The sequence below is a fragment of the Choristoneura fumiferana genome, chromosome 6 (genome assembly GCF_025370935.1).
Source record: "Choristoneura fumiferana chromosome 6, NRCan_CFum_1, whole genome shotgun sequence".
NCBI lineage: Eukaryota > Metazoa > Arthropoda > Insecta > Lepidoptera > Tortricidae > Choristoneura > Choristoneura fumiferana.
The window spans coordinates 12801426-12819463 of record NC_133477.1 but is presented as its reverse complement, the minus strand read 5'-3'; the positions used below and the strand labels follow the sequence as shown (position 1 = coordinate 12819463).

General features: G+C 39.2%; 2 protein-coding genes and 1 non-coding gene across 4 annotated transcripts in view; 1 reads left to right on the top strand and 2 right to left on the bottom strand.

Annotated features, from left to right (window-relative positions):
- LOC141429095 (lactoperoxidase) overlaps positions 1 to 7459 on the top strand; it is a 113300-nt gene extending 105841 nt beyond the window's left edge. For both annotated transcript variants that reach the window (XM_074089289.1, XM_074089290.1), the window contains 5 exons: positions 83 to 351; positions 1754 to 1903; positions 2325 to 2471; positions 3140 to 3296; positions 4059 to 7459. In XM_074089289.1, the coding sequence (XP_073945390.1) occupies positions 83 to 351; positions 1754 to 1903; positions 2325 to 2471; positions 3140 to 3296; positions 4059 to 4247 (912 nt within the window). In that variant the 3' untranslated portion in view covers positions 4248 to 7459. The remainder of the gene's footprint in view (positions 1 to 82; positions 352 to 1753; positions 1904 to 2324; positions 2472 to 3139; positions 3297 to 4058) is intronic.
- On the bottom strand, positions 1202 to 1274 carry TRNAK-CUU (transfer RNA lysine (anticodon CUU)). The gene has a single exon. It is a non-coding gene; the product is annotated as a tRNA-Lys (tRNA).
- wmd (serine-threonine kinase receptor-associated protein wmd) lies at positions 6778 to 17940 on the bottom strand. The gene is made up of 8 exons (XM_074089295.1): positions 17703 to 17940; positions 14836 to 14970; positions 13844 to 14002; positions 11710 to 11831; positions 10728 to 10809; positions 10049 to 10216; positions 9211 to 9425; positions 6778 to 7761 (listed from the first exon to the last, which is right to left on the bottom strand). Exons 1-7 carry the CDS (start codon positions 17815 to 17817, stop codon positions 9232 to 9234), a joined length of 975 nt encoding a protein of 324 aa, XP_073945396.1. The 5' UTR covers positions 17818 to 17940; the 3' UTR covers positions 6778 to 7761; positions 9211 to 9231.
- Positions 17941 to 18038: the final 98 nt, after the last annotated feature.

Here is an 18038-nt window from a genome sequence, read left to right as displayed (position 1 = left end):
TACCTACCTATAAAAAGCTTCATCGCATCGACGATGACGAAACTGGAAAAGATTTTTTAATAGTTTACTTGAACATTTTCAGCACGCCCAAATGGTTGACGAACTCATGCGCGGTCTGGCTTCGACTCCCATGGAAACCCTAGATCAGTTCATCACTGGAGAAGTCACTAACCATCTGTTCGAGGACCGTCGTATTCCCTTCTCTGGCGTCGACTTGATCGCCCTTAACATCCAAAGAGCGCGAGACCACGGAGTACCCGGTTACAATAACTACAGAGCGCTTTGCAATCTGAAGAGAGCAGCTTCCTTCGAAGACTTGTCGAGAGAGATTCCTGATGAAGTTATTGCAAGGTGAGTGATTGTTTAGTTTGGTAATCAGGCATCACTTGCTTGTCACGATGCAATTACAGGCGATCGCTGACATCTTAATTAGCTCATTGTAAGCTAGATGGCGCTTTCCTCCATTAGGGATCTCTGAGCAGAATGACAGACAAACTCTAGAGGTGGCCACCGTTCTCGTAGTTTTCTCTTGGTTCAAATTACTAAGTTAATCTTATTTTATTTACGTAATAATATGTATTTAATATTTATTTATTTATTTTATAAAAGTTGGCATTTTATAACACTGAATTCACTACACGAGTTCGTATCATTAAATATCACTTTAATTTTAAACAGACCTTTTACCACTGAACAAAGCTCCTTGAACATTCCAATTTAAGGCCAAGACTTGGGCAGCTCCGTTCGGCTACAAATTTCACGGCTCAGAGGGCTCCTTGACGCCCAAGCCTTGACACCAAGCCCTTTTTCCTGGCTCGTCCAAGACCCCGAACGTTCCGGCGTGGAACACTGTCCAGGCTGTTCGTCCTGCCGCCCTAAGGCCCCTTCTGACCTCGGCACCGACGACCGCTCTGCTGGACCAGGCCCCCCTGCTGTGACCAGCCCTCTTCGCTCCGGGTTCTTCTCTCCGACTCCAGAGAAATGTAGGCCAGGGAGACCGTATGATCAGAAGCGACCTTTAAAAATCTCTTGAACTTACTACCCTGAGATCCTTATTATACTTTTTATTTGTCAAACTAGGCCTGTTATTTTATTTTTGATTTTAATTAAAATTGTTAAAACGTTTGTTTTACTCAGAAATAACCTACTAGGCCTTCTTTAAGGTCAAACCTCCCCTCAAGAGGTCTGCCCTTGACAATGGCGCCCAACGTGGGGCACGAACCCACGACCCTGAGATTAAGAGTCTCATGCTCTACCGACTGAGCTAGCCGGGCTTACTCGTATATCCGCCAGCTCTTCTATTGGCCCATCCTTTAATGACAGTTTATGTATTTTCCTAATCACTGTTTCATTCTAGTCATTGATTGGTTCTCCATAAAAGAACTAATGAGTATAAGTACATTCATCATCCTAGCCAATATACGTCCCACTACTGGGCACATTCCTCCTCTCAGAATAAGAGGGCTTGGGCCGTAGTTCTCACGCGCGGGCCCAGTGCGGATCGGGAACTTCACACACACCATTGAATTGCTTCACAGGTGCGTGCAAGTTTCCTCACGATGTTTTCCTTCACCGTAAAGCTCGTGGTCAATTTGAAATGTAATTTCGCACATGAATTTCGAAAAACTCAGAGGTGCGAGCCGGGGTATGAAGCCACGATCCTCTGCTTTGACAGGCGAAAGGTCAAATCACTATAATACGCCACCACAGCTATAAGTACATTACTGACCGTTATTTATTTGGTCCCCATCAGGTTGAAGAGAATATACCCGACCGTAGACGACATCGATCTCTTCCCTGGAGGTATGAGCGAGAGACCTTTGCAAGGAGGACTGGTCGGTCCAACTTTCGCTTGCATCATCGCCATCCAGTTCAGACAGCTGAGAAAGTGTGATCGGTTCTGGTAAGTGCTTATCGTACATCCTTCCGATGGTTTCAAAGTCATCCAAAGATAACAATTTAAAGGACTGCGCTCGGAGTTTAATCTACGAGATCAAGAAGACGCAGCGTGGGAAGCTCCACAAATTGGACTGTTGACCTGAAGATCGCAGGAGTCCGATGGGTGCGACCACTGTAGCGTTCTTTGGGGGGCTACTATATCCAGCAGTGGTCGTCTTCCCTGCCACATGATTTGCCACTGTAACATTACTAGTTTCATTGTTGAGCTATTTCTGTCACGAATTCAGCCTTGTGTACTTTCCTCTTTCCTATAGTAGGTAACTATATACCTACAAAATACATCGGATTCAATAAATTGGTATTGCGTCACGACATTTGTATCATTCCAGCCCTGTTCTACAACATACATTTTAACCAATTTACAGGTACGAGAACGACAATAACGCTGCTCGCTTCACCGAACAACAACTGTCTGAAATTCGTAAAGTGACACTCTCCAAGATTCTCTGTGAGAACTTTGATCAGAACAGCGACATCCAAAGAGCTGCCTTCGACCTGCCCAGTAATTTCTTGTAAGTTAACTATCCTAACGTACTTACCTAGATTCAGATTAGGTATAATATTTTGTGCTCAGTGTAACATCATGCCTACTACATCCAGATCAGCCAAAATTCATTATCAAACCAAATTATTAAAGAGGTAAGGTTCTAGGTCCTAGTATTTTAGTAGTTCATCATCATCAGCTTAGATACGCCCCATTGTGCGGATTGGGAACTTCACACACACCATTGAATCGCTTCGCAGGTTTGTGCAGGTTTCCTCCTTCCTCACGATATTTTCCTTCACCGTAAACCTCGTGGTAAATTTCAAATGTAATTTCGCACACAAATTTTTAAAAACTCAGAGGTGCGTTTTGTTGAGATGTTGTTGTTGTGTTTGAGATGATGATGATGATGGACTCATAGGTCAAACCACTGGGCCACCACGGCTTGCATGTTATTTTATTTTTTACTGCTTGTATTTTAGTCATAGTTCTGGAATCACAATATAGATATGGGTAACAATGTAACGCTGGAGTTATTTTAACCTCAGACAATTTCGAATTGGGTATGTTGGATTTTTCGATAAGTTCCCAAACTGCCCAAAACTGCCCATAGAAAGAATTTTATTTGTTACATGAAATACCGCGACTTATGCTACCTTAAGGCTTTTAGTTAACAGAACAAATTGGATATTTCAGGAACCCCCGCGTCCCGTGCGCGTCTCTCCCTAAGGTGGATTTGTCGGCGTGGCGCGAGAGCTCTGCCCAGGGTTGTCTGATCGCGGGTCGCAATGTAGCAGTTGGGGACTCTGCTTTCCCGTCACCTTGCACTTCCTGCATCTGTACCACCGAAGGGGTGAGTAACAGTTCTTGATAGAAAAGTCTGTCTTAATCTCAACTGCAGATTTTATTTAAGTACCTATCTCCATATGCACTGTCGAAGAATGAAGACCATCGCCGTAAAATGTACCTAGCAGTTTATTTAAGGCGAGAGATTGGCTGATCGTTGACCCGTCATTGGCTGTTGGAATCAGATCGATTGCCGCATACCTATGCGTTTTTAATGGCAAATTGTTATCAAAGAACTAGTGTGCAAATTGCTGCCTGCTTATTTGTAATTGTAAAGCATGTTAAAACGAGTCAAACCGTGGTACCATCAGCGGAAGTGGCCAGGCAGACAAGTTCTTACCTGAATATGTCGCTAAAGTCGAACCCAAAACCGATGAAACTGTGGCTTGACTCATTATGGCTTTTTCGTGTGCTTGAACGGCTACAACCGCGGACTGGCCAGGCAGACGTACTTACCTATAGTCCGCCAATGGAGCACCCCAAAACCGATGAAACTGTGGCTTGACTCATTGTGGCTTTTTCGTGTGCTTGAACTCCTACAACCGCTACATGACAAAGCACCCGTCTTTCTAATGGATCACCCGTTTAAGATTTATTTGTTCAGACGTTATACCTTAGTGCTTACGTGCGACATCTAAGTTTTTAGACAAAAGGTGTCTGTGATAGTGGAGTCTGTGTGACATAAGTGTTGTTTCTGGATTTTAGCATAACATGTCGGTAACGCAGCAGTAAAGTAACATCTGCTTACGTTTGTCCTAAATGTTCTCAGGCGCAATGTGCATCGCTCCGCATCACGGATTGCGCGCAACTCCTGCGCGAGTGGCCGCGCGAGGCGGTTGCGCGCGACGACGTCTGCGCAGCGCAGTGCGGCGCCGCCGCCCCTTCCCCATCGCGAGCACCCCGCCGCCCCCCACTCAACTTCAAGTTCCCTGACCTCTCCTCATTCATAGCCAAGTGAAGTGATCAAAGACTACCCAGTTGAACGCCATGAATTTAATCAACTGTTTAAGACTACAAATTCAAATGGGGCCTGAAGGACCCTGGTTCCGAGTGTCAAATACATGCTGTTTTATTTATTAGAAGTTAGTGATCGATTGACAATAATTGATAAGGCTTATAAAGGCTTTAAATGGTTGATATACCTATAATACCCATCTAAAACGACTTTATTTGTTTCATCAGATAAGTCATGATTTTCATGTACCCATTACAAGAAGTGTACCTAGAGATTTTTTTAACGTTTGTGCTGACGAATATGATGTGTTTACATACAATTCTGGACTCTCAGTAAGCCCAAGGATCTCCATTGCTTTGCTCTGACACTGTAAATAAAACTTTGCAGTTCCAGTTCAAACCAAGGATCAATCAAGGCCAACAGTCTGCTGTTTTCAAGATATTAGTCACTAACACAGGACTGTATAGCCAAGCACGACTGTTGCGTAGCCGAATTGAAAAAAATACCCTAATCCATTCGCTGTCACGCTCAGTAATCGAGTCATAGGGTTGGTCCATATTTCATCGCCATTACGGTGATACCTAGCTATTTCTAACAATTGTGGTGCAAAAGGTACAATAAGTGCTACATAGTGCATTAGTTATTCTGTGCTAGTGCTAAGTTCTTGAAGCTGAAGTTATATGAACTATTATTTAAGTTGGTAGTTTAGTTTAAGATTAATGATTAAGTATTTACATCACCTTTCGTATGCGCACGGATCAGTGCAAAATTCAAGGCCATCTTTTTCACGCACACACATACGGAAGGTTACGGAAGGTTACAGTCGACTACAAAGAGATCGATGTGGCCAAAGTTACAAAAATATGTATACACACGCTTATTGACTAAGGTCGTGCGTATTTATTTTTATAATTTCAAAATTGAATTTAAAATTTACCAATAATTTAAAACAGCAGAACCAGCGCAAAATAAGTATTTATACCTACAGCTGAGAATAACAAATAAAATAATTTCTTGGTTTCCTGTAGCTTTATATCATTAGCGGACATGAATTTATATACTCTTTGTTAAGTTTAGGTGTTTTGTAGAAATAAATAAGTAGTTAAATACAAATTACAAATAAAATAGTTGCTATTTATTAGAATAATTGAGGTATTTTTATAAAATCCCTCAACCGTCTTTTCATACGATTTGGGATAGTTAACAAAAATAACGTCAAATCGTTTCATTTCAACAGGTACCAAATTATAACTAAAATAGCACTTTTATAATTTTATACTCTTGATTAATCATGTATTCTTAATTAAAGTTAAGCATTTATGGCCATCGTTAGCTTTAATATTATGTGGCGAAACAAAATTAGGATAAGTTAAATACTCGATAGACCCATTCGATGTACTCCACAACCACGTCACAAAGTTACCAAGATGTACAATTTCTAAGGCCTGAGGCCGTATTGCTTAACGTTTCTGACGCTTGCGATCGCAATCAAATGACAGATTTCGCATACAAAAACTGTCATTTGATTGCGACCGCGAGCGTCAGAAACGACAGGCAATACCTACGGCCTCTGGTTGCACCAAATTACTATAACCAATGTCACACCAGCGGTCGGATCAGAGGGATTTGACATTACGACTCCTCGTTGTAGTAACTTGGTACAACCGTACAACTTATATGTTTAACTAACGCCATAGTTACCTTAGAGGTCGTCTTTTTACCAATGCAATAAATTTATCCTTCATGGAAGCGTAGTTATTTTGTTCAGTTAGCTTCAGTGAATAGGTAGGCTAAGTTTTGTTATACAAAATAAGTAAATCCATAGTTCAATTTTAGTTAACGATTATTCATTATCAACTTAAATTAGATAATCATTTCAAAGTAAATGGCACAGAGGTAAGACGTTGCGTGAATTATGGCTTCGCGCGTTTTTTCTCTCATGTGAATATGTCGCTTTAACCCTTTTCCAGACCCCGCGAATTTAGATAAGCTAGCACAAAATGATTGATAAGATTAACGACTTCAATTGATTGTGAACCATATTGTAAAAGCAAGGTCGAATATTTGTGTACATTTATGTGGTCGCTATATGCACTATGACTGGAAAAGGGTTAAGTTTACGAACAAAACCGAACAGCACAAGAGCAAAAAAAGCTCGCTGACCCACACCCAAGCAGTTAAAAGTAATGTGACAACGATCTTAATGCACGTGGGTGACGTTTGCACGAAGGTGCTTTAATCTCAAAATACAAAATAAAAACCACGAACAAAAGGTACGAACTGCGCCATTCACAGCGATGTGCAAATGTAGTTTTTGCAAGATATAGGTAGAGTCATTCACGATGACGCGTGCCGTGGTTCTTATTACAATGCCGTTAATGTCTAATTTTGTCAAAATCTCGCGTCTTGTGGATGGCACTAAGTATAGCCGCGTTAGTTTAATTTTTCACACGTTTATTAAGATCTTTGTCGCACTATACTCGTACTCGTAATACGTCTGACTGGCACTTACTTTAAAGTAATACTTTTAAAAAAAACTAGTGTTTCAAAATTTATAAAACTACCATGTGCACTTTCCTTAGTTTTATAATCATTTATGGGTTGTACAATCATTAATTTTTAATTTATATAACTGACCCATTTTGAAAAAAAATTGGGCCCCAAAGTTAACGATTGTACATACTTGTTAAGTTTTTTTGGTTTATTAACCGATTTATAGATACGATTTTTTCCAAAGTAGTGCGGTTTTTATGAAGATGTCTGTTAGACAGTTCAAATAAGACTATCGCATGGTCTCGATTGTAACCGAAAACCTCGGCGCTGTTCGGCCCAAACCGAGACCGAGATCTCGGCTGGATTATTGGTCGAGATTAGCCGAGACCGAGATCTCGGCTGGATTATTGGTCGAGATTAGCCGAGACCGAGATGGGACCTTAGACCGTACTGACGACTCTCGTTTGTTACGCCTTTTCTGCATCTCTCACTTTAAAGAAGTTTTAAAAGGACGTATTTTGAAATGTATAACCGTGCCGTATATCAGGCGTTTATTAAATTCTGGCAAATTGTCACTGCCTTGTATAAATTATTTGTAATTACGCCACGAGACGGCCGATAAATATGGTGTATGATATACTTCATAATTTAGTCTAGTTTCTTGGGACAGAAATCTCATCTAGTGACAAAAAAAATAAGTAAACGAGTATTTTGTTTGAAAATGTTGTTTTATTACTATCTTTTCTAGACGGAAATATAAAAGCTTATTATGTACAAATCACTTTATTTTGTTGCATATCGAGTCTATTTAGTTTCCTTTTTACAATAAATACATCGAGTTTGAGTATAAAAAAAACTGTGTTGCTAACAACGAACAACACAAAGGTTTGACATAGTTACGAATAAAGTCTTGATTTCAGGCTACCCCTCTTAGTTCATAACACTGGGCCTGGGACAACGCGGCATCGGCCTTGATAACTCCAGGCGCATAATTTTGCTTGCACTCTCACTGCTCCTCGGAATCCTGCAGCAAAAGATACTAAATTTAGATTCATATTGTTCAAAGTTGGTGTGCTCACAGATAATATAATAATTACTAAGTAACAGATTTTACAATCGCATTTGACAGCCGCTATAATGTTCGCTTTATGAACTATACAAGGAGGGAGAACCATCTCTTATGGCGGAAAAGTTGATAAAATGTCCATGTTTGACCCTATTAAAACCATAAATTAACAATATGGTAGGTACAAAATCAATTGAAGTCGTTCAAAATATTATTCATTTTTAAATTAATCCCTTATAATAATATGTTAACAATATTAAACAGTGATTAATTTTGTGGTAGCGTATCTATATTCGCGGGGTCTGGAACAGAGTTAAGCGGTAAATAACAGTTCCAATTTCCTTCTAAGTGGCGCTAGAGTAGCAAAAGTGTCTAAAATAATTTAGTAAATACACCCTAAAATCATTGCTGTGAGAAAACGGACGGCGATTGAATTTTCGTGCTCTGATAAAGCATCCTTTAAAATCTACTACAAAAAATGCTTGCATATTCTCTGTTCTCTTAGAACCCTTTCCACGGCAACGTCCCGTTTTTTGCGGATTCGGGTTTTTGCAGGATCACGTTTAGTAGTATACGTGCTACTGTGGTAACATTGACATTAGCATTCGGTTTGCAGGATTCCGCAAAAATCCGATCCGTTCGAAATGTGCCGTACGGTTTTGCCACTACAAACCGGACGACTGGATCCAGTATAAAACGGCACCCAGTCTAGCTACATACATAGTTTAATCAAAGCCCACTAGCATCCTGCATTCGGTTTTTATTTTCTTCTCCGACTGCCAATGCTATCCAGTAAAAAACGGAATGCAAACTTCTGTGTGTGAACACAGGTATGATTTTTGCGGTATCCAGTAAAAAACCGATCCTGCAAAACTAGACGTCCGTGGTAAAGAGCCCTTATACCAACCGCCCGAAGAGTGACAAATGCCGAACAGAATAGAATTAAAGCGTGCCAATAAAAGGGTCAATCAATTTTTTACCGTAGCTTGTTGCCATAGTAACGTCTCCTGAGTTACTTATTAAAAAGTATCAATCAACTGTGGAGTACAAATCAACTAAAAGTTAGGAGTTGTGACAAGCAAGGCAATTCCTTCATGACTCATCTCCTAAGCATGCTAAAGCTGTGTTTCCACCAATAATGTGCGAGGATGTGTTGCGAGGAATGCGTTTTACCTCGCCTCGGACAGCACATCCCTGGTGCAAACAGCTGAGCGGAGCGAGGCGAGGTAAATGAAGCGTTTCTATTGGTTAATTAAAAACACATTCCTCGCAACACATCCTCGCACATTATTGGTGGAAACGCAACTTAATAGTATAGATTGCAAACAATTTTCTAACAAAGTGTTTCACTGATGTCTCCTGAGTGAACCAAAGATAAATGAAACTGAATCTGATGTAAATCATCACCTGTTCAGCTAACGCGCTATGTCAGTTGGCGGCGACCTCCTTGAACCCGTTGGCTACGGGCGCGGCGTCCTGGCTGCGGCGCCAAAGCCCGTACACGCGGCCCGGCACGCCCTGCCAGAGCCGGACCGTGCCGTCCTCCGATCCGGTGCCGTACAGCTCGCCGTCCGGCGACCATCGCACGCAGTGGACGGGGCCAAAGTGCCCTTTATTTGATTCTGAAATTAATATATATAGCATTACAGGATACCAATGCGCTATAAACTTCAAAACATGAAAATAATCACATAATAAAAACAATCACAAGTACCTAATAATAAAATAAAAATGTTATTTAGGGATTATAATTTTGTTCAAATGCTACACTATTTGATCGTGTTTTTTCTTACTACTTTAACCCTCTTTTGGTCAAATTGCGTAAACTGACTACTTACACAAAGATTCGCCTTACAAAATCAATTTGATTTGTAAAAATGAGTCGCTTTTAAAATAAGTAATCCTTCCTAGGTAAACAATATAAACTATGATTAATTTTGTAGTAGCGTGTGTTTTATAAAACAACCTGCTCACTCTGGCCTTGAATAGCCCTCAATTCTAGTTGCGTCTAAATTGACGGGACGAGTAAAACGGTTAAACTACTGAGTTCTAACTTTTTTGAATGGCTTAGTGCTTAAGACCTACACGTGGTTCACCTGCTTTGTTATTTTGGATATTATTTCAAAATTCTTAGAATTCTTTATTCAATGAACAATTTGTACTTTATAAAGTAGATTCGGCCGTTATTCTTAGTGTTAATTGGGCCTTTATAAAGTACGCGAGGGATCAGGAGGTTATCACTCACCGAGTTCAGTTCCAGTGTTGTAGTCAAACTTGTACACTTTGAGATCTTCCCCGCCGCAGACGAAAGTGGCGCGAGAGGGCGCCAGCGACGCCGAGTAACATTTCGTTGGCACAGGAAATTCGCGCATCTTGCGCATAGTGTCCGAAGAGTAGAACGATACTGTTGTGCCTAGAAAAATCATTAGGTAGTTTAGAAAGGCTAGTAGTAGTATTTGACGGAATTACATATAATTATTCGGTTTTTTTATAATTACAAGAACTTTCTTAGGGGTGCTAATTTTCATCAAATTTAAATGGGACCACAAGGGAGTTTAATAAATTTAAGAAAGAACGTAAAGTTTCAATCGAGTCCATACGCTCGCAGTGGAAGGTGGGCAGAACGAGAAGCTTTAGTTAGACTCTAGCTTCTCTGTTAATGTCTTAACATCAACTCTCTTAAGCCCAACACACACGACGGGTGCGGGTCGTCCGCAGGCCCGCGACGGGCGTATTTACATGGCGGTATATGGACGCCATCATACCGACGGCGGGCGCGCCAGCGTCCATATACCGCCATGTACGCCCGCCGCGGCCCGCGCACGGCCCGCACCCGTCGTCTGTATGTCTAAAGGCCTGTATGTCTGTGGGCTTTAATCTCTAAAGTTTAGAGATTAAGACAGTTGCTATAACTAGTCACTTACCGTGTGCCACTGTCAATATCGCACCATCCCTAGACAGCTCTAAGCTATTTGGAATAGACGTGAACTCCACTTTATGCACCTCCTGAAATCAATTGCATAAATATTAAGTCTTAGTTTGCACAATTACCAACATGTAAAATGTAAATTGGATGACGCATTGATGTCACAAACAAATATTATTTATTTAACTTATTAGGAATGGAGGAACTTATTTTATGAGAATCGAAAAAGTGCGTAAAGAAAGGAGAGTTGTATTTTTCAGAATTCATTCACGATGTATTTTTTCTGTGTGTGCGCGAAACATTCTTGAGTCAGACTAACTCCTGTCCGATGTTTTATGCTTTATTTAATTTCCAATGTTTGTATTTTAGTATTATATGTGTATTTGTAGCGGTCAAATATTGCACGTCGATTGCACCGACTTCTAGTGATGTTGGTATAGATATTTATTTTCATCATACAATAGTACAATACAAACAACAGCCAAGAAAAAATACGGTCATAAAAAGCAATTTTATTGAAAAAAAAAACTTATTTGTGATTTAACTTGCACAATGTTTTGTGTTGAGCAAAGGCATTGAGTTGGACTCGCTGTTGTCCGATTTTTACGAACTTTTATTTAACTTACTCTGTTAAAAATAAAGTTGTGTTAAATACTTGTGATGTATAGATATCATTTAATAATATTGTAAATCTGTTTAAAAAATATACCTTGTTGAGTTTCTTGCCAGATTCTTCTCAACAGAGGTTTTTCCAAATCGGTGGTAGATTTTTTTTGACATTCATAAGTGCTTGTTATAGCCTAAATTGAATAAAGATATTTTGACTTTGACTTCTTGCAAGTTCATTTTGACCCATTTCCAGTGGTCGGATGGACTTAAAATTTGGCAAACATATATAAATTGCATACCAATACAAGTATAGTCAACAAAAAAGCTTGTATGAAAATTGAATTTTTTGCCAGAAACTTTTTTTTAAATACCTGTCCAGTATTGCGATCCCACACGCGCATGGTGAGATCGTCGGAGACGCTGGCGATTCGCGAGTTGTGCAGAAACACCGCGTGTCTAATGCTGCTTGTGTGCGCACTGAATTTCTCCACAGCTGCGAACAACAAATTTCATACTAAAGCTTGCAACTCACTTGGCGTATTCAGATATATTTGTTAGAGTGAATGGGAAGCCGATAGCGTAAGACGAACATGCAACGTCAAGTTAAGTGTAGGCTTTGAAGTTTAAGTCACTGTCGGGAAACCTTTTGAAAACAAACAAATACCCCGCCCCCCCATTTCCATACCCTATTCCCATAACCAAGGCTGTTTCGAGGGGAGTAAATGCGTGTTTTTTATTAGATGTAAATGGCTATGACATAGTGGATGGAGTACAATTTGCTAGTACCATTTCCCATTTCCTAGATCCTAGAAATTCTCTCGTTTAAAGGTATTAAACCTATAGATAGGTATAATACCTTATAGAAGTGAACCTTTGCAAATTTCCTTTGTTTAGATGTCACCATAGTTATCGTGGGAAATTACAGACTGTTTATATTTCCTACACAATATATACGGAGAACACTTTATCACACTTGTTTAGAATTCCTCAAGGCAATTATAAAGTACCGGAAGTAGTACATAGGTAGAGCATTCCGGTCCTTAACAGTACATCAGGAAGAGTTTGACTATAACGAGTGTATCAAGTAACCACGAACGCGACAAGAGATATAAAATCACATGATGACGTCAATTATTACTTAATCGATTTTGATTTTATATATAAAAACTATCCTAAAGATGCTTTCAATCCCATATAGGCGTTTTTGTCGTACGACTGTAGCGCTTCTAAGTCGCGCTGCAGTAGCGCGACTCGTATCCATACATATTTAAGTAGCGCAGCTGCAGCGCGACAGCCGCGAGATGATCGCGCGACAGAAGCGCGACTGCAGCGCTCCGAGCTAGCGGTGGCATATACTGTGATGCGCGGCTGTCGCTAGCAACGGCGTTGCGACTTAGCCGCGCTACAGCCGCTGTATGTGAAGGGATTCGCTGTGTGTGCTATATGTGAAAGCCTATACGAAAAATAAATTCTTAATTGTCTCTAGAATAACAGTAATTGTTTTGGCAAGAACCCTGCTATACAGGTGCTGTTACAATGACAACAGGAAAAGCGGAAAAAAGGGAAAAAATACTGGCCAGTAGATAATTTTGCAATTATTTTTAATCGGAAGAAAATCTTTTGTTAAGAAATAAAATTTCATAAGTTGACATCGAGACTGATTACGAAAGTAAGTCCACTTAAACGAAAAAAAAAACGTGCACATCTTCAATCAACCAAACTGATTTTATCTCTAGTGGTAGTGGCCATAATTAACGGCAAGACATACATAACGTGGTGCCGTAATAACTCGACTCCCACCGGGTTACCAAATTTTTTTACGTGACGTCAGTGAAAAGTAAGGCAAAGGTTGTAAAGATACTTCTAGGTGTTCCTTAAGAGGGCATACCTACCAAAGGGTTGGTACAGACATAAGCGAGCCGGCATTATCTGTCCTAGTGTAAGTCGAACAGCTCTTCCCCATACATCCACCTACATACTAGTATATTCGATTTTACAGCCTGGATGTGCTGATTTATCCCGGCCCTCGCTTCTCTCTCTTTGGGTTGCCTAACAAAAATATTCGATTCAAGTCCCAGATACACAAAATACTTACAGAAGGGATATCCCTATAAGGCCCGCCCCGTAGAAAGCCACAATGAACAACTTGCCACCCTGCATTTACCTGCAGGTGGTAGGACCTTGTGCTAGGTCCGCCCGGATTGCTACCACCATCTTGCTTGCTAATCCTGCTGTGAAGCAGCAGTGCTTGCACTGTTGTGTTTCGGCATGGAGAGTAACAGCCGGTGAAATTACTGGCACTTGAGGTATCCCATCTTAAGCCTCTGCAATCCCCCTGGTATTGCAGGTGTCTATGGGCGGTGGCGATCTCTTACCAACAGGAGACCTACTTGCTCCTTTGCCATCCAGTCAAGTAAAAAATAAAAAATAAACTGTTTTTTGAAGCTCTCTCTATGTCACCAATGAGTGTAACACTAGTTACTATTCAGTAATAATAATACTTACGTCCAGCCTCAGGCTTGTTCAAATCAAACACCCTTATTAGTTTTTCATTACTAGCAGTCAGTAGCATGGTGTCATCAGCATTGAAGTTTACGCTCTTCACTATGTGCTCGTGATCAAAAGTGTGGACTACTTCTCCATAACGTGCATCCCACAGTTTTGCTGCAAACAACAATTATAAGCTTAAGAAATTATACAGAAAATCCGGCTAATTTCGGCTCAGACTAGCACAAGTAAAGTGCCGTATCACCGTGCTGAAAAAAAAAACTGTTTCTTAATGTGGGCTCCTTTTTAATTTTCTCGTGTAAGTGTCCAAAAAGTATGTATGTATGTATGTAAACTCTTTATTGTACAAAAGAAAAAAGTCGTGTATTTTCGCATATATATTCTGAAAAATTAGACGTGCGAGCCCAGGCTTGAACTCACAACAACGTGAAAGCACTAGGTTGGCATTGCAACTAACTGTCTTCATGAAGTTGTATAAAAAGTTCTCAAAAATATATATATTTTATTTCTTTTATTCGACTGGATGGCAAACGAGCAAGTGGGTCTCCTGATGATAAGAGATCACCACCGCCCATAAACATCTGCAACACCAGGGGTATTGCAGATGCGTTGCCAACCTAGAGGCCTAAGATGGGATACCTCAAGTGCCAGTAATTTCACCGGCTGTCTTACTCTCCATGCCGAAACACAACAATATCGAATTTCAATATCGAAAATAAAACAACTACAAAACAACAATCATGAAATTAACACACAATAACATAGAGAAAAAAAAACGACCAAGAGCATGTTGGACACGCCCAGGATAGACTTTACGAAAAATCATACTATTTGTTTGAAACAAGTAATATTTTTCTAAATCCTGGTACATATAACATACTGGAACAACACTTAAGGTCTTTGAATGTAAAAAATCAATTAGGTATCCCTTGATTTGGTAAAATAGACTGCCATCGTTTTTCTCCAGGACTAATAAAAAATATACATACCTGAAAAGTCAGCTGCTCCACTGGCAGCTAAATTAGCATTTTGTGTCAAAGCTACTCCCCACACAGCTCCTTTATGGCCCTCGAAGGTCCCTATCCAATCGCCCGTCTCACCTTGCCGCAACATAGGCTTGCCATCTAAAACGGAAATCATTTTTAAATACATAATATATCCCACTTCCCACTAATACTATAAATGCGAAAGTTTGTAAGTCTTTTTGTTTGTTTGTTACTTCATCATGTCTAAACCACTGAACCGATTTTGATGACATCCGGTATACAGATAGTTTGTCCCGGAGAAGGATAAAGGATAGTTGTTATTCCGAAAATTGCATAGTTCCTGCGGAATAGCGATAAATGAATTCTATGCAGACAGAGTCGCAGGAAACAGGCTAGTTACCCATAATTTTGTTAAAGGCTTTTTCCTTTTTTGGGGTATGATTTTTTATATTTTAACATGGCATTTATATTTCAATATTTAAAATGAGACTTTCTTGCTTATCAGAAATAATTACAGTTCATACTTTAACCAAACCCATCAGGTCAGGGATATGTAGTTTTCTATTAGTGAAATAATTTTCACGATTCATTGCAGATTTGGATTAATTTTACTGAATAACACTGTAAAAGTTTTCATAGGAATTTTTGATTCAGAGTGCAGTCACATTTTGTGACACAATGTATGAAAACATTAATACTATTAAAAATCCTAAAGATCATTTACAGTATTCAGAGTTTAGTTACTCTTGCCCAACCACCTGCTGCAATATTCAGGAATAATTTCAAAATACCTTATTATGCATTTGAATCAGCAGTTGAATAAAGTAGGTTTAACATATTAGAATAAACATTGACACAGAAAACTGGTACAATAACAAATCCATACTAATATTATAAATGCGAAAGTAAACGCTTTCACGCCTAAACCGCTGAACCGATTTTGATGAAATTTGGTACAGAGATAGAATAGACAAAGAACATAGGCTAATCGCGAAAAAGAGGCTTTCAGGGGTTAGGGGACGAAAGTTTATATGGTGGAAGTTCGTAGCTAGCACACGTCTATATTTGTTTGAAAAAATCGACCTATGTAAAATAGGGGATGAAACGCAAGGTCGTCATTATTGAAGATAAATCGATAAATCTTTACTAAAATTCGGCGCGTGAAAAGAGATAAAAGAAAAGAGATTAATAGATAAGTTTTTTTTAACGTTCCTGAGTCCCTATTTCACGTCATTGTTGAAGATAAATCGATGGATCTTTATGAAACTTGGCATTTGGGTACTCATAAGAATAAATAGATATTTGTTCAAGCGTTTTTGAAAATTTTACCTGCGAGGGGATGTTATTATGCAGTGTTAGCAGAGCCTTCTAAGCTCATAAGCAAAATGTACCTACGCAATGTGGGGTCATTTTACTTATTGACATAGACAGTCAGACATGAAAAATTATGATTTTCAGATTTTTCTTATTTATTGAAGAGCTACCTTTATGCAAAATTCCAAGTTTCTAGGACAGCCGGAAGTAATAGTTAAGGCAATTTGTATGGAAACATTTTAATGACTAGCTTTGGATAAAATGTGGCTACCACAAAATTTATGTTTACCAAAGAACATCGGATGGACGGATGTAAGAAAACAAAAAAAATAGTTTATATTTATAGCAATGTATCAAAATAGATTATTTTCGGTAAACCGTAGAAGTTTCTATAATGTGCTATTATTGGCAGAATAGGTGTCCTAAATAAATTAAATACTTCCCAAAATTACTATTCCACGCGGACGAAGTCGCGGGCAAAAGCTAGTACATTAATAACTGCAATATCTAGTCTATTAAACACAGTGTCACCATTATATTAAAATTGGAATCCTATAATTATAATATGCCATGTTATTTTTGATTACCATTAACTTTGAGAGAACATTCAACAAATCAAAAAAAAGCTAATGAAAATGTAGAAAAATATGGTATATTTCCATATCCACTACTAACAAAACATGGCTTTGAAAATAAATAATATGCCTATAAATAGTATGGACATAACAAACTACATAATTAATTCCATGCAGTGACTAGCAAGGCATTGAAATATCAATCAAAAAATTTCAATTCAAATTTATAATTTTGAATAGGATGCTACATTCAATAAGATATCCATAACTGGAAATCAAATAGGAATTAAACATGCAACTCTAAATAAGGAAATGATAAATCTTCTATGAAGGTTGATCTATTCCCAGTGAAAAAAAAAACACTTAATCATAAGCATATGTATATATAAGTATATACTAGCTGTTTGAAAGATAAACAATATCCACAATCACAAGCAATATTGTAGGCCAGTATTTTCCTCAAGAGGTCATTTTTATGAAAGTAATTTAGTTGTCTTAGCTCATGTCATGTATGGTAAACATTAATGTCAAGATCTCAGTCAAACCTTGAGCAAGTACAAGGTGACCCAGAAGTGAAATGTCAACATGTTACACAGGAAAGCAACAATTCGGTGACACACTGTTGCTTACACAAAGAACCGTAACTTAAAAGTCATGTCAACATCGTGAACAAAACCACGACGCGACAACCAAGGCAAGCAGCTGCGAGGAAACATACGAGCAGATATTCAAGGTACTTCCTGCACGGCCGGAAAGAGAAGGTCATCACCTACCTAGAATGAACGCCGGCCGAGCGGACCGGTCAACGAAAACAAGAAAAGTGAAGGCCTTTCATCACATCTTAACCTCCTAACATCTGTCACGGAAAATCCCGAATAATCACACCCAAATACACTTACAGGTCTTCCACCTACGACTGGGCCAAGGCAATAGGGCAGCTCCAGTGCAAACTAATCGTTATACTCACTCACAAATACTCACCTTTGCAGGCAGAAATCAAATAGTACCCATCCTTGGTAACGTCACTAAAATCCAAATGCACGACTGGTCTAGTATGGCCACCACATGTGAGAGGAACTTGCTTAAATGTTGTCATTTTGATTAATTTTGTATATTGTACTTTTGGAAAATAAAACTAATATCTTTGTTAACTAAAATTAACCTAATGAGTCCGATCGAACTGAATGTTGACAACCGACTGACGGAAAAGTGCAACGCAGTGTTGCTATACAATACAAGTAAAGAAAAGAATTACTCGTGGACAGAGGTTGACTTGACAATTAAAGGAAAAGTTGAAAAAGTAACAAATAATATCTG

What these genes read in the sequence shown, in the direction of transcription:
- wmd (XM_074089295.1), bottom strand. Translation starts at nt 17,817, where the DNA reads ATGACAACATTTAAGCAAGTTCCTCTCACATGTGGTGGCCATACTAGA. An exon ending in TTTGATTTCTGCCTGCAAAG is followed by an intron (nt 14,971 to 17,702) that starts GTGAGTATTTGT and finishes TTTCCGTTTTAG; the next exon opens with ATGGCAAGCCTATGTTGCGG. An exon ending in GGGATCGCAATACTGGACAG is followed by an intron (nt 10,810 to 11,709) that starts GTATTTAAAAAA and finishes AATTGATTTCAG; the next exon opens with GAGGTGCATAAAGTGGAGTT.